Source organism: Parambassis ranga, chromosome 9 (genome assembly GCF_900634625.1).
Source record: "Parambassis ranga chromosome 9, fParRan2.1, whole genome shotgun sequence".
NCBI classification, from domain to species: domain Eukaryota; kingdom Metazoa; phylum Chordata; class Actinopteri; family Ambassidae; genus Parambassis; species Parambassis ranga.
The window spans coordinates 14,807,450-14,824,463 of NC_041030.1; the positions used below are offsets into that span (position 1 = coordinate 14,807,450).

Below are 17,014 nucleotides of genomic sequence, written 5' to 3' on the forward strand. Positions count from 1 at the left end.
CAGTGACTATAGAAAGCCCTACACATGAAACTAATAACATAACCCAAAGATCTGACAGTGAGGGTTTGAGTTGTTGTCATAGACAGTGTTTGGCGTATGATTCATTCTCTTCATTGGTTGGGGTCGCAGATATCCACGCCATGTGAGGGTGGGGGGTTGGGGGCGTCCTGTTCCAAAAGCAGCATTGGCTTTCCTTTAAAGCCACATCATTGCTTTTAAGATGATTCTACATTCCTGAAGAGCAGAGACAAATCGATAGTCTAACAGTGATTTTATGAAGTGGCTTGTTGCCAAAAAACCTTTTTGTGCAAATCCTCGTGGACCGATACCCCATAGACAGATGAAAAATGTTCAAGTTCAAACTCATTTTCTGAAATGAGATGCCGATAACAACATTATCAATCAGTCTGGAGTTTATTTCCTCGATTACTCGTCACTGCTTCTGGACGATAATGCCTAAATAGTGAAAAATGTTGTTGTTCTTTAACATTGCAGCCACAAAAACAAATATTTTCATTTTTGGAAAATGAAATTCTGGGTATTATTGTCTAAATCAAATGTCAAAACAGGCATTGGCTTTTTCCCTTTGACATGGAACCACAAAAACCCCACAGGCTTAACTCCAACTGTTGGAACTGTTGGGCATCAGACCCCACATTGACATGATCATTTCCAGTAGTACACATTCATTTGTAACTGTTCTTTCAATTTAACTGAATAGTAGCTGCTGTTACAGTCACTGGCCTCCATGTTGGTTTCATTCATGAATGCATATTTAAGTTCCTTCTTTAGAGGAATGTGACATGGGACACATGACACAGAAAACAGAGAAGAAAAAAAGCAGTCGGTCAACTTTTAAACAGATTTTCCTGCCCTTAAAGAACAATATATTTCATATTTATGTCCTAATTTTAGTGTAAAACTAGTAAATTAAGGAATGCAGCACTAGTAAACTGACAAAATGACACTTTAAGAAAAGTAATTTTGATGTTAAATTATGACAGAGAAGCAGTGCTGTTCACACCTACTGTGTTAATCTTTCCAAGGTCTTGTGACGTCTCATATTATATCATATAACAGTCAGGCTGATTCATGTAAAAGCCAACAGCCACACTGCAGGCAACACCTTCTTCTCCAAATTCCCCAGTCTGGGATATCATATGTTGCTCAGCCGAATGTGGTCTTATCATCGGAAATAGAAGGATTGTCTTCCTGGGATTTTAATGCAGAGTAAACAGTAAGTTTTGAATTTCTTTCCGTCTGTTTTTCCATCTCTTGATGTTCTCTCTCCTGTTTCTGCGGTGTCTTCTGTGATTCTTTAATATCTGTCTCTTTTCTTCTATTTCTTCTTGTGTGTGTGTGTATGTGTGTGTGTGTGTGTGTGTGTGTGTGGCTCTTTGTGGCTGTGCACGGCTCCACAGCTGTGTGTGTCTGTCTGTCTGTGCAGCAGATATCTGGGTTTAGTCCATCCTACATACCTCTGTCAGCTCAAACTGCTTAAACTCAGCCCGACTGAAGTTCAAACAGGAAACAACACATACACATATATATACTCCTCACACACACAAACACATACACACACACAATGCCGAAAGACACACAGAGACTTTGGGCCACAGGAGAATCCGTAGAGTGCCTTCCTGAACATGACCTTTCATTTTGACGGCTCTGGCTACGGTAGCCTCTCTCTGTCGTCTCCTCTTTCCTTCTTGTCTCTTACCGCCACTCCCTCTTTGTGTTTGACTCCGTCTGCCAGAATCATCCCATCTTTCCTTCTGTGTTTGCACTCCCACTATGGCTCCATATCTCTCTTTCTCAGTGTATCTTTCAACAGCAGTAGATGCTATCACTCCACAGTTGAGGTCATCACCGGTGCATGTTTGTGTTTTACCCCTATTATCACTGTCACCCAACTAAGTCTGGTTTGAAAGGATGAATCCTAGCCTCTGTGTGTGTGTGTGTATGTATGTGCTGTGTGTGCATGCTTTTGCATGCACTGTGTACGCTGACATTTAGAAACCAACCTGCTACAAAATGGCATGGTGAAATTCAATTGCGTGAGCTGACAAAAGTTTTCTGACCCTTCTCTCTCTGTATGTGTGTGTGTGTGTGCATATAGTGTCCACCTGTGCCCTGCTAACCTTAACAATTTTTAGAATAAAGAGCAGCACCCAGCACTGATTTTATTTATTCACAGCTCCTTAAAGGAACCTGGAGCATGCATGGCTTCTGTTATTTTTTAAATTAATTAATTTATTTTCCCAGAGATAATATTTAACCACGACCCTTAGGCAGCTCTCACCCTCCCAGAATCAAGCTAGAACAAATGACATGAGGAAATTAAACCTGGGCTATTTTCGGCTGTAGTCACATTTCATACTTTTGTACCTTATGTCTTCAGGGAGTGGGCAGTTTAGAGTCTATGAGCAATGTACTGTGAGGGTGTATAGTGTGAGTGAGCATCAGGGCTTAACTAGATTCCAATATGGTGATGATCCTGGATTGAAATGCTAGTATTTTCCATCAAGTAGTGTTCTTGGCAGGAAGAGAATCCACTGTAGCAGGATACAGACACTGAGAAGAAGAAGACAATGAACACACATTCACACTTGTCATCCCAATTGTCTTATACAAATTTCACTATGACTGTCATTTTCCTAATGAAGACAGGCTGCAACTTATCATTTGTTGATATTATAGATATTTTAAAGGTTTTGTCAGCACTTGTTTCCCTCGTTCTTTTCTTTTGTAGTTATTCAGGGTGCTCTGCCGCCTGTCTCCTCACCTCTCTCTTTGTCTAAGCTGACGTCCAGCTGTTTGGATGTGTCACAGTAGTACAAATGCTACAGATTTTTTTCTCCCTCTTGCACACAAACAGCAGTCCTTTTGTTCCAGTTCTGTTTCAAAGGCCTCTCTTTCAAAGGCATACGGGTGGTACTGGGGCAAAACACTCGCTGGGTTCAATCCCCGGTTGTGACTCCTACTGGTTGTTTAGTGCACCTGCACAAAGCAGCATTTGGATCTAAGGGGGCTTGTTATACCCCATCGGTTGAGACACTGCTACTGACACAATGAGAAGCCTATCTCTGCCTTCCCAGATCAACAGTAGCACAAGAAGTGACAAGGCCTGTCCTGCAGGGGAATTGTGCTGTGTGGAATTGGGCAGAAAAGGGTGAAAAGATAAAGAAGAGGCCTATCTGAAATGTGCATGTGTTTGAGGAGTTGTTTGTCTCTCCATCGGGATTGGAACAACGGATTGTGGGAGGAGGAGGAACAGTAAGAGGGAGGCGAGGGAGGCATCCACTGGAGACGGTTAGATTTGAAGCATGCGTCAAACCATAAAGTGCCAGAGATTAATTAAACTTCCCCTGTTTTGGAGGTGTGTGTGTGTGTGTGAATGAGCATGAGTCAGAGCAGGGATGAGTAGGAGAGAAAACATGTTAATCGGCTTTATGATCAACGCCAAATTACACTTTATATATATATATTTTTTTGCATTTTATGTAACGTATGCTGCAGCTTCACAAAGAGCTGAGACGGAAGAAAGGCTATCTGATGAATGGAGAGCATGTCCATTGAAAGTGTGTGCTGCTTGTGTTTGCTTATATTGTGTAGATTCCCCCTCTCAGAGAAAGTAGTCCCTCCCCATCCCCGGGCGCACTGTGTGTGGTTTTTCCAGCTTAACCCCTGACTCGCAACCCCACTGTGACCCCATGCTGCTTTTTGATTGGCCTGTGACTGTGAACTTGAAGGCCAAGAAGGAAAATGGAGGAAGGGAAAAGAGCAGCTACTAGGGACTGCTACTAGGGACTACCTATCCTAACAACCAGCAGCTGATTAAACACAAACACCAAAAACACACACATGCATTCACACAATCACTCATGGACATAAATTAGGCACTTAGACTTTGTTTGTTTTTCAAATGGGCTTCATTGATTGGCATCATATTATACATGCTGTGAATATTTGTTTCCCATTAATACTCATACTCATGCTTGTGAAAATTCCTGACACTTTGCCTGTTGTCAGCACGCCGCTTGTGTTAGAAGACACACTGACAAGGCTGTCGTTGGGATTGCAAAGTTGAAACATCAAAGGCTTTCTTTTTTTCCCTCCTCTCATTCCCTTATGTCTGACCCTGAGAAGCTGTCTATATGTTTTGATTCCTGATGAGACGCAAGACTGATTGCAGCAAAAACACACACACACACACACACACATCTCATTCCTCTGCCTGTAGATGCAGTGGCTGTTGATTAGAGCCCCTTTCAAATTGGAAAAACAAAACAAAAACAAACAAAAACACTGTTGTTAATGATTAAATTAAAGATGGACAGCAGCAGCTGTAGGTCATTGCCAAGGTCATCAGTCTGTGACCCATGGTATCTGTGAGATCATCACTGCACTGCAGGTGTGACATCATTTGAGGAAATGATAGAAATGAGGACGGCTCCATTGCACAAGTTGAAAGGGCAACATGTGACTCATAGATAACCTTTCAGTATCTCCTCTGTGTGTGTGAGTGTGAAAGCCCAAATCCATTACCTAAAATTAGTTTACAAAACCTCTGTCAGCAGGTTTTATAATGTCTTTTTAGACCCTGTGAACCCACAAGATTGCAGCATCATATCCCTGCAATGAATGAATTTATTCCTCTCCTCTTCCTCTTATCATATTTATAGGGTCCTCTTCTCATCACTGCTGTACCTTTTACTAAGGTCTCCCACACACAATGCTGCTATTGTAAGAGAAGGCCTTCCTTTAGCTCATTTGACAATTAAATAGTAAATAAAGTCCACTCACAGCATTTGTAATATGCCTAATTGTAGTTCAGCATTTGCAAACATATAGTAGATGTGTAGTTTTTTTAAAACCTAATGAATCCACTGAGCTAATGCTAGCTGCCAAATTCTGTTTTTTATTACCTAAATATTAATCTAAAAATATAATATCATGCAACAGTTAAAGTATGCTCACTTGAGCATTGAGGTTGAGAAGCATTAGTTGTCCCTCAACCTCTTGTGAATGATGTCATATATTGTTATTGTATTGTTATTATATTGGTTAGGAATACAGCTTAAGAAGTGTGAGTATTAGCACTGCTTCTGGGATTTAGCAGAAATGATTAACACTTGCTAAGATTTGATATTCCCAAGATATAAACACTTTCTTTTACATAATTTGGTTTTCAATCTTTTGCCTCTTGATTATGTTTTTTTCTTCGCCATCTGCCCTGTTTTGTTGTGCATTTTAATTCTGTGCAGCTGTATAAAACAGTTACAAGCCAATTTAAAGTTAAAGCATTTGTGATGCCATTTATGCTGTCATGTCAGCTGCTCAGCGTTTCTCTGCAAGACCACAGCCTGCAACTGCGGTTTAAGGGAGATAAATGTTTGCACCTTTAAATCAAGTGTAAAATAAAGATGAACAAAAAAAAAAGATAAAGGTAACAAAGAGGGGGGCTTTTAATTGGAGGAGCCAGTGGAAGGAAGAGTGAAAGAAGTTGGTATGGCGACGGCGAGCAGACATTTGTGGAGACAGAGGCAGAGGAGAGAGAGAAAGGGAAGGATTTGAGCAAAAAGAAAGAGTGAAACCTTAGTACCTGAGGCGTGGGCTGAGGCCTTTAGCTGCTGGTGCCAGAATGTGTTTTTACGAGCCTGCGGTCAGACAGAAATAAAAGGCAGCCGAGCGGCTGAATGGCATCACACACACACACACACAAGATTCAATGGCCTCTCAGAAATCACAGTTTGGTTTTATAATGTCACAGTTATTCAGTGTCTCCAGCCCTCATAATGCAGTGTGACTGAACAAGTAGCACATTCTCCCCAGTGGTACTGAGGTGAAGGGGAAGTAAGGAAGGAAAAGAAAATATTAGTAACACTTCATTGGAAGTTAGATCAGTTCAACTTTGTCAGTGTGTTTATTTATACAGCCCAATGTCATAAATCACCAATTTGACTCATGTGGCTCATAGAATCTATACAACACACGCCCTGTATTCTTTGGAGAAAGAAAGGGAACAGTGAGAAAGGTGTTAGATAATAGCAGGAAGACAGTGGTGATTCAGTTAACAGGGGCTACCTGAGGTCCCCTCTTGCAGTGATGTAATGTTCAAAGGGTCCTTAACTGCTAGAGACCAAACAAGGTGGAGATTATGGCCTTGTTTAGCTCAAAAGATGACGATCAATTTTGCACATGCATAAAGGCTCCTGAAAAGGGGACATGAACTTGCTCTCATATGTACAGTACAGAGTGGTGCTAAGTGCTGTTGCCATGGAAATACTGAACATGATGGATTGTTGGAAAGGTGCAGAAAAAGATTGAAGATTTGCAGTGTTGTTTTTTTCTTAAGTTGGACAACCGTTTATTATTTTTGTACTTATAGTACAGAGGAGTTGGATAAATGCGATAAATGTCTCTATAGCGGCCAGATTCGTATTAAGATTAGAAATATTATGATAAGACATTTGTTGATGCTGTGTGTGTATACACATTTTGTACAAAAGGCTAAATGATATGGTATGAACATGTTATGCAGCAGCAGTAGCATGACTAATATTGCTTAGTCCCATACACCCACACGTTTCTACTAACACACACACTAAATCCTCATTTTGACTCTTTCTCTCCATTACCCTCGAACTCTCATTTTCTCCAACTCTTCCCACTCAGCAGTGCACACACATATGCACACATCTAAACACACACACACACACACACACACACACGACTATTTATACTTTTTTTCATTTATAGTTTGTGGTGAATATCATATCCTGTGTTTACTATAGCTGTGTCTCATTGAGCTGTCAGTCACTGTGGCAAACAGTCTATATTTGTGCATGCATGCACACACGAGTGTTTGTGTGTCATTGTTCTGTGGAGGTTTAGAGGTCAGCGTGTGTGTGGGGACATTTCAGCAGCATATTTCCCAGAGGTCCTTGTAAGGCTCAGCGCAATATACAGCTGGTGCAAGTGACCTGTGTCAGTGGCTTGGCCAAAAGTGGTGTGTATGGGTGTGTGTGAATTGTTTTATATGTAATGTCCATTGATAGATAGTGAGATTATAGATTATCTAAATGTGTGTGTCCGAGAGAGAGAGAGAAACTATTTCACAATTACCATTCCTAAGCCAGACAGACTGTATGGGAATGAAATGCTTCTTTAATCCAAGCTACATTCTGCATGTGTGTGTGTGCATGCGCATGTGACAGGAGATCTTTTCACTTGAAGCACTGAGATAGAGAGGGATACGTTTTCCCCTTTCAGTGCTGCTTTCAGCACTGTACTATTAAGGGCTATTGTTAGAGTTACCCATGACCCAGCCATGACATGGGCCTGTGTGTGTGTTTGACGGTGTGTATGGGCTGTTTGTAAGTGTTTGTGTGCCATTCTACAGCCTCTGCCCATTAATAAGGGGGCACTCAGCCGTGGAGTTCACCTTTTCCCCCACAGTTGCGCTCTCTTTCTCTCTCTCTCTCTCTCTCTCTCTCTCTCTCTCACAGCTAAACCCAAGCATGTGAAGATTATCCTAAAGCCTTATTAAATACCACCATTAAACAAGAAAAGAGTTAAAGAGTATTTAATATTTTAATAGTAGCAGTTCTTTAGATTTTTATTTTATCGAGTACCTTCCTCCCAATAGCAGCTAATATAGGCTCCAGGACCCACATCTCTGTACAGGATTAAGTGGGTTAAGATAATTAATGGGTGGATCCTGTTTTCTAACAACATACATGTACAGTGAGGTGCAGTCACACAACACTTGGTTCATAGGAGACATTGTGAATATGTCATACACTATATGTGCCATAGGGCTGAAGTCTTGACTTGAAAGTTGACTGACATCAAGGCTACTCTTTAACCAATGGATGGGTCACAGAGAAAACACGTGTGGGTTATCTCTAGATTAACTAAATCAGCGACGGTCTCAGTCTCATGAGAGAAAAGGCTTCAAATCCAGCCTCAGTATGGAGGCTAAGGTCCTTGCTGGGGTAGATACCTAGATAATGTACCACATTATCTAGGTATCTATCTAGGTATACCACAAGAACTTTTTATCACCTCTGCTTACTAGTATACCATGTTATAAGACAACACAGAAAAAACAGATCATGCAAAACTGTACTCCTGTAAAGTATAAAGTTAAATACTTCAGTGTCTTTGTAAGTACATGATAAGACGGTTTGTGAAAGCTGATATTAGTTGCTGCTGGTGTTTGTGACTTCGCAATGGAGATGTTACATGTGAAGGAGACTGTCTGTGAATATGTGTACTGTGTGTGTGTACGTGTTTGTCAGGATTATAATAACAATGTAAATTGCTTTGTAATGTACCATCATTGACCAGGAATTTGCTTTTGGAGACACTAGTGCAGACATATTGATTACCACCATAGCAACATAAATACATACAGGCACAACAGGATCTCACAGTTACCGCAGAGGGCTGTGTGTCTCTATGTGTGTGTGTGTGTGGTGTTTTATTGCTGCGGACTCCTCACTTTTCAAAGGGTGAGAGAGTGAGAAGGATCATGGGTGGGCCCCAAAGAGACTCTTTAGAGATGGAGACGCCACTTCAGAAAACATTCAGCCTTCACAAAATGGAGGGAGGAGTGATGGAGAGAGAGTCAATAGAGGGTGAAGGGAAAGACTGGATATCAGATTTTCCATAGAGTTAAATGATTGTCAGTGTTTGTGTGTGTGTGTGTGTGTGTGTGTGTATGTATGTAGCAGCAGTGGTAGTAGTGTTTGATTTGACTACTTGCCAGCTAGAGTATGGGTGTTATTCCCTCAGCTCCAACAGCTACATGCTGAAATACTTCCTGGTTTTAGGTCAGGTATTTCACAGCAGCAGCAGCAGCGCTATGGGGTTGTTTACCAAAGGACGCTTTAAATGGACCGGCCTTTTACAAAACACATTTTGATACAAATGTGGCCAGCTATCATATTCTCACTGGTTGTATTTACCTGAAGAGAAGAAAGTAAACATACCGTGCTTCCTTCTTCATCACCTTCCTCTTGCTCTCTCATGCTCTGCTTCACTCACTTTCACACACACACACTTACACTTCATACTTATTTTCACTTTAGTCTCCATGGGGCCTTCAGGCATTAATTGTGTCCCAGACTGGGACCAGAAAAAAAAGTGTGCGCTGGGAGTGCTGGGTGTATCCAGGAGAGAAGCAGGCAAGGCTGGGCACAGCTGTCCCCGGAGAAGGAAGCCACTCTCTCATATCGCTGCCCACATCCATCCTCAGAATACTGTCCCAGAAGATGTTAGTCATCAGTAGAAAATAGGTTGTTTCCTTCAGGTGTAGCTCAGGATAACACCATCAGTTTATGCACTATTAAGAAGCCAGAGTAAGGCATTTTGTATTTCCTGAAAATCTTTTCTTCTTCCTTGTTTTGTTTTTTTTAGTCTGCAGTCTGGGATTTCACTGCAGCCTTACAAAGAATAAATGTTCTAAAAGACGTCTTTTTTTGTCAGCGTGCGTCCCTGAACAGTGCTTCTCTCTTTGTTATTCTAGAATAGGACAAAATCAAAAAAGACATCTTCATTGCTTTGTTTCACTCTGGTCTCTTATTTTCCCTTTCGTCTCTTCTTTTTTTTTGCCTGTTCTGTTTTCCTAGTTGTGCAAGATTCACTTGATTTACCATATTTATTTAATTACCATTTCGGCTCTGCTTTATTATTCTACCATGGCTTCTGTTTCAAAGGCTGTATTAATTGCCTGACTTGTGTTGATGCTGAAACCTAAATGGCACAGAGAAGAAAATACAACTTGTGGGCAATAATGTAAATGCATTTGTGAGTGGGTGCAAAGCATCCAATATGTAAATATTTTTGCTAGTCCTGATAATTTTGTTAGTTTGAAGCTGCTGCTGTAGGGGAGATGTGACTTTGTTTTGCATAATATTTAATAAAGTGTCTCAACATAGCTTGTATTAGTCAGTACTATTAATATCATAAACCGCTTTGTCTCCTCAGTTGACGTCGGACCAGCTTGTGATGCTGTTGGAGCTCCTTCTGGAGGAATCGGAGCTAAGCGTGGCTTCAATGCGAGCTCTGCAGAGAACCTACAGCTTACAGAATCAAGACGCTGAAGTAAGAAGTACACAATAATTACCCACATGCTCACACACATGCTCAGACAAGTAAGCATAATGCTTCCAGACTCTAAAATCTCCTTAAAATAATAAAAATAGAAGTTCTTTGCTCCCACCCCAAGGTGTGGAGCAGCTTAGTAATATGTAGTAAATTCTGCTGTAATAGCTGCTCCATTCTTTACAGCAGCCATTACTGACTAAATCCCACAAGTATTCTCTTCATGTTTTAGTACTGAACAAAGTTCCTTAATGGCACTATTAACATTGTGTGTGTGTGTGTGTGGACAGCTCAAGAGTTCTTGACTGTACTTTTAGCACAGGAGCATGAACATGGGAAAACACATCTGTTGCAGAGCCAGTAAACTGTCCTCACTAACTTCCATCATTAACACATGACTTGCTTTGAAAAGAAAAGTTTGATACATATTTAGTTTTTTACAGGCTCTTATTAATTATATGAGCTGTTCTGTTGGGGTAGTAATGTATATAATAGGGCTCAGATGTTCTGTTGTAAAGAGGCAGGAACTAAAGTTGATAGCTGGGTTTCTTTGAAGTGGAGCTGTATGAAGTACTTATCCATGGCTGGCATATTACCTAGAGTAGAGGGGGCATGGTCAGCAGCAAGTTATTTTTTTAGCCACATAAACATACTGTTAAAGTGTACAGTATATGTATTTAAGAACATTGTGGAATGCAAATTCGCTTGTAGTGTGTATTTGCGCTCCTTTATTTGCTTCTGTCTAAAGTAATTATTAAACAAAATGGCTTCTGTGGTAGTGATCGACCGGATGGTCAGAAAGCGAGGCCACTCTGTGTTTGGCCTTGTGTTCAGCTTTAGGCTGAGGCCTCTTTCCTGGCAGATGAAAACAGATTCTCATCTGCAATTTCCAGGAAAAAAACATTTAAGTGTTTGCTAAAAATACGCACGGCCATTATGAACATAGTCATGCATGGAAAGGCACACACTTACACACTCGCTTACACAAACACATGCACACACCTGTCTAAAGGCAATGGCCCAGTCCTAATGTTAGTAATCTCATTCAGGAGAGGTTAATCACCTACGTCTCTCCTTATGAACGGGGCCATTTGTTTCCCTCTTCCGCTGTCTGTAGCTTTTGTGTCCTCTTCTCATCGCAGCTTTTCTTTGTGTAGTACTGCTTTCTCTTCAGATGATTGTTGATTGATCTGTTTAAAATTCCTGGATAAATACAGGGCCTGAGTGCAGTTCGGCCTATGTAGCCCCCTCAGTGGTAAGCTTAATGACAGCGAGGGCTTTTCAGAATGAAAGAATATCAGGTGATAGGAGTGGGTTTTGTGACTTCATGCATTGTAAAACAACTGATTGATCGCAGGAAGACAGGTCTATATAATGAGTTGCCCCAGCCGTTTGTCTTAAGGTGATTTTGCACCTCATAAATCACAACCTTTTTCCATGTGATTCCAGGTATTTTCTCGTCTACGTGCTTCTTTCATATGGCAGCATGGCCATATTGTTTCACCACCTGTTAGCTCCTTGCTAAACCCATCTAACCACGAGCAGAACAGAACAAAGTGAGATGCTTTACAGTGAAACTGATTAAAGGGCGTTTGTTTCTGGGACTGTGAAGCTTGAGTTTCTTTGTGTGTGTGTGATTTGAACATATACACAATATAGTGAAAGGAAATATGTGGCTGACCACCAGTGTGCGTGCAGACGGGGACTGCTGTGTGAGTGACCGTGAATATGTGTCTTAGCCGGGGCATGTGTTTGCATGTATGAGAGGGAGTGCGTGACTTTGGCCCACTTTCTTTCATATGAGCCCCATGTGATCACTGTGCTTGTGTGTGTAGTGTCATAAGTGCAACTCTGATTTTGTGAGAGCTTACGTGTGTGTGTGTGCGTGCGTGTCGAGGGCCATCTGTCGGTCAGTCACACAGGCCTTATTGTTTAAGTACGATGCTCAGGTTAGGTTTACTGGAAACATCAGAGGACCACATTAAGAACTGTGGACATATAGAGTAGAAGAGAGCAGGACAAGGGGAAAGACTTATTAAGGATAAACCAAGGACTGTCTCAGAGAGAAAGAGAACTCTCAAGTGTGCAATGTAATCACAATGACAAACTCAAGTGTTTTCATGGACTCCTATTTGACTGGAAACGGTGAAGGAAATCCCCTCCAGACCTCATGTGCCACTGGGCAATCTATCATAAGACGGTAAAGGCTTTTTTTTCATTTGGACATCCTGCTGCTTCTGTCTGTTTTCATTCTTTATGCTAAGCTATTCTAACAATCTACTGACAAGGGGGGAAACTTAACACACCTTCAGACATCTTGAGCCCCTTTCACACTTTAAAACAGCCTCACTTTCACAGCTGTTAATCCGCTCCAACTTCGATGGGCAGACATGTAAACATGACACCCAGGTGGATGCAGCCATTTTTGCCACTTTTCTGCTCTGAATCCATCTGTCATTTCTTTGACTCTTTGCTGTCTCGGCTACAAATTCCACCTGTCTCTGTTCAAGCAGTGTCAGTGGCTGCTATGCTACATGCAAACAAAACTTTCTTTGTTGTCGTTGGTGGAAATTTGTTATAGAAAACCCTCATCTTCACACGAATAATCATAAAGTATTTAATTCTCAGGACAGGACAAGTCAGGACACCATTTTACTTGAGATTCTGCAAACACACACACACATAAAGTACTCCAGTTAGTGTGTATTCTAGAAGGGTGAAGGAGGGGCACGGGTGCAGTAATAAATGAAGGAATGTCACTGTGTAATTGCATGTGCTGTCAGAGACAGGGGCCCAGCTAGAGGAAACAGAGTAAGAAAAAAAAAGTGGGGGGTAAGAAGAGGTGCACCAGGCAGCTGCTCTGCCCCAGGGCTCTCCCCAGGAATGTAACCCAGCTCAGGGAACAGCTGCTGGGGCTACAGAGGCCAGAAGGGCAGGGCTGGCACTAGGCGGTACACGTACTGTACACAGCCCCGCGCGCACTCACATGAATACAGGCACACACTTGTTCTCATGTGGGCAGGAGAGGAGGAGGAAAAGAATTACTTGCTTTTTGCAAGTTTGCAATAAAGATGAAAATATACAGAAAAGGGTAGATTTAAATTTAGATAAAAGAGGAGTTCAAAAGCCCATCTGAGACCAATTAAAGTCCTGTTTATTTAGTAGGCTGGAGAGGATTTGAAAAGTGGTTGTGAATTAAGCTCAGTTTTTGTTCATATACTGCATGAATAAGTGGAGACCAGTGCACAAACAAACACAACAAAAAATCCTATTATAAATGTAAATACTTTGAAGGTAGAAGCATTTATCGTCTTTCTACAGTATGCCATCTGCAGAAAGGAAAATATCTGTACAACTGCTTTAGAAGTGCCCAAAGTTTGAGCTGCTGAAACAGGATCAATCAGCAAAAATCCCAAGCTTGGCCACTATACTCTCCAAAGGACCAGTTTATTATCCTGAGTGTGTGGGGATAGTTACGGAAAAGACTGTAACACCCACAAAAAAACAGCCAGGGGAAGCTGTCAGGCTTTAAAGTGGTGACAGAGCTTTAAAAGATTTTTCAACTGGAATGTTTTTTATCGCTCTTCTGTCTCTCTTATCATCCTCTGTCTGTCTCTTCAACAAGAGTATATCCATATCCACGCACACTGCATGTCCACGCACGCACACACGCACTCACGTGCACGCTCAGAGCAGATGATGAAGGATGATGGTTGAGGCAGGGACAGAGCCAGTCTCTGATCTCTCCTGTAACCGCGGCAACAGAGCTCCTATTGATCCTCTGGGAGAAAGGCCAGGCATTAGCTTTCACACACACACACACACACACACAAATACACACATACAGTAACAATACACCTGTACACATACACACAGTGAACGTAATCTGAGAATTTAAACTGAAGTTTCAAACATGACTTGAGTGAGCTGATTTTCGTTTTAAAACAAAGTTCACGTGTGTTTAATCTGCAGATTCTGGATGAATCTATTCTTTGTCAGAGGAGCAGCTTCCAGCTTTGTCTCTCAGCTTGTCAGATGAGCTGTTTGTCTTTTGTTAGTGGGCATTGAAGGAGACGCGTTCACTCTGATGTGTGTGACTGCATGCTGGCTACACGTATAAAAATGTTTTCCAGTATGGCACCATTTAGGTTCTTTTTATTGGTTGTATAAACTTGGTGGCAGAGTTGGTGGAGGGTTCATGTGGTTCGTGAGAAATTGTGGTGTTTTATTGCTTAATTATGTTATTTTCTTTTATTTTTTTTGGTTTGGTGTTGATTCACATTGACATAATTTCTCTGTTTCTGAGTTTCTGTTTCTATTTCAGTGTCAGATTTAAGATAAATAAATGAAATAAATGTGTTCCTTTATTATTATTATGGTTTCCAGGTCCGTCATCGCTGGTGTGAACTCGTGGTCAAACATGCCTACACTCAGGCCTACGGAGACGTGGAACATTTTCTCATTCATGACCAAGTAAATAGACACAACTGTTGAACATTTGTCCTGTATTATACAGTGAAAACCTGAGAGAGACAACTAAACTACGTAAATCAATTGTGTGTGTGTGTTACAGGCCATGGGTGTGTATCTGTACGGGGAGCTGATGGTTCAGGAAGATCCTGAGCAGCAGGCTCTGGCTCACCGCTGCCTCTCATTGGTCCAGGAAGAAATGGACCAATCAGCACGCAGGGTGGTGGAAGAGATGGTCCTGTAAAAGTAAAGGTGAAGTCCCATTTTGTTGTGTCGGATCATTGATGAATCAGAAATGTAAATGTGCTCAGGGTTTTGAGTTGCTTTACATTTTCATCTCAGTTTGCAACAAGATGCCGGTGAGTTACTTGAACAATTCATGAGGATGAAGAACCAATAAAGTCCCAGTACACCAACATGACAGCTCCGAAAATGTTTTCTCTTTGGAGATTATTCTCCTTTTTTAAAGCCTGTGTCATGTTTTATTGATCATTCTTAAGTCTGCATGACAAATAGAGACAAAAAGACAAAAGAACCTGTAATTGTGAAACACAACTGATGCTGGTTCCATCAGGCCCCGCCGGATGTCTGCACTTGAGTCACTTTGATACCTATAGTGCAAATTCTTTCCTGAGACCATTGAGTGTGTGTGTCTGTGTGTGTGTTTGTGGACTCAGAATGGTGCCTTTTCCGTGGTTTCACAGCAGCGCTGTCAGGATGTGTTTGTCAGAGAGGAGGAATTTGGGAATGTGTTCCTCAAACAAACAAGAGCGGGAAGACAGAAAAAAAGGGAGAACGGGTCAGTGAGCATTTTCTGAGAGGCTCAGGATGGTCTCAATGTGGAGTGATTTTTTAACCTTAAAACTCCTCTGTGTGTGTGTGTGTGTGTGCGTGTGTGTGTAACCACGACGGGCTTTTGGACGTCTCTGAACAGTGAGGGGTTTATCAGCCTGACAATAAATGAAGGAAAGAGAAAAAAATTATGGCTCAGACAGGAGGGAGATGAGGGAGGAAGAGAGAGAAAAAGACGGAGCGGAAGGGAGGGCAGGAGTGAAGACAGGTCTCTTTGAAGCTGCTGATCTTTTCATAACAGTCCTGCTATTACTGACATTAACCTTTGAATAATGAGAGCAGGGCAATTAAATGGATCTCAGCTTGACAATTTAAGTACAGAAACCAAGCGATTCCTCAAAGTTATTGAATACAGAGGTATGCTTTGGATAGGAAGGGATGCTCATGCCTTTCAAGTGATCTATCTCCATTCTAACACATTTTTTTACACTTGGCTGTTATTTGAATTTTTGACAGACATGAAAGATGGAAAGAGGAACAGACTGCAGTCAGAAATAGAGGTCATTGGCACATTGTATTCCTCACTAGGCCACTGGGACACCATTTATTTAGCTGCAATGCTGAAGGTAGCTCGAGATGCTGTTATCCTAAAATGCAGACTGATTCTTGCAGCTTCGGTTAGATCTTTGAAATATAGCCTGTGGTTATAAGAAGCAAGGCATTTTCATAAGTTATTCTGGGACATGAAATTCTGCATGGATACTGTGAGTAATGTGACATACAGAAGCTTGGTGGAGGTCATTTTGATGTCATGTGACAATTTTGTAGCTTGTTTGTAGCCTAGCATTAGCTTTATATTATTGTCAGGGTGTTGTGTTTGTTGGGATAATGCTAATGTCCCTTTGGCACATTATTTGGATGCATTCTTATTTGGATTCTGAATAATATGCAGGTCAGATTAAAGCAGGAGATGATCCACCTTAACCCCTAATATGCCTAAAATGGATCAATGAGCTGATTATTTTAACATTTTTGTTTACTTTTTAAATCAGCTGGCTTCACACTTCCAATTCTGTGAGACTGAGCAGGGCGTCTGCGACCTTGGTCAGCACAGGCTGCTGAATCTTTGTCCGCATGAACCGGCGTGACATGCAGCATTAAATCCTGTTTTAGGACAGGCAACCACAAGACAGGCCTTTATCTTTGGATGCAAACACACACACACACACACACACTGAGACAGCTTTATGCATTTGCGCAGGATGTGAAAGGTTTTCTCGACAAGTGCTTGGCATCTGGTTAAGTCCTGATAAATCTTTCTGTCACACACATACATACAGCACACACATATGAAGCACAGGCCTATCGGTCTGTGTCTGTAGATCTCATGTCATCATCCTTCACTCCTTCACTGCACCTCCCTGTGGAGTCTTCCTACAAGTGCAGGAGGTAAAAACTAGGAGAGAACAGAAGAAGAAAAGAAGCATTTAGAGATTAATATCCTAACTTTTACTATAGCTTCCCATCGGACTGACCCGAACAAGCCTCTGTAAACATCAGTGGATCACACTGGTCAGCCGAGCTCAGGTCCAGATCTCTCTCCAATTAAAATGATGGATGAACGGACCTCCTTGCTGCT

The 17,014-nt window shown here is 41.6% G+C and overlaps 1 protein-coding gene across 4 annotated transcripts in view; it reads left to right on the plus strand.

The window, feature by feature from the left end:
* Positions 1 to 17,014, plus strand: part of aopep (aminopeptidase O (putative)) — a 68,310-nt gene that overhangs the window by 45,473 nt on the left and 5,823 nt on the right. For 3 of the 4 annotated variants that reach the window (XM_028414922.1, XM_028414921.1, XM_028414923.1), the window contains exons 15-17: positions 9,997 to 10,113; positions 14,500 to 14,586; positions 14,687 to 14,835. In XM_028414922.1, coding sequence (XP_028270723.1) covers positions 9,997 to 10,113; positions 14,500 to 14,586; positions 14,687 to 14,827 — 345 coding nt within the window. In that variant the 3' untranslated portion in view covers positions 14,828 to 14,835. Of the gene's footprint in view, positions 1 to 9,996; positions 10,114 to 14,499; positions 14,587 to 14,686; positions 14,836 to 17,014 lie in introns of those variants that run through there. The other variant, XR_003671283.1, reaches the window with a different exon arrangement.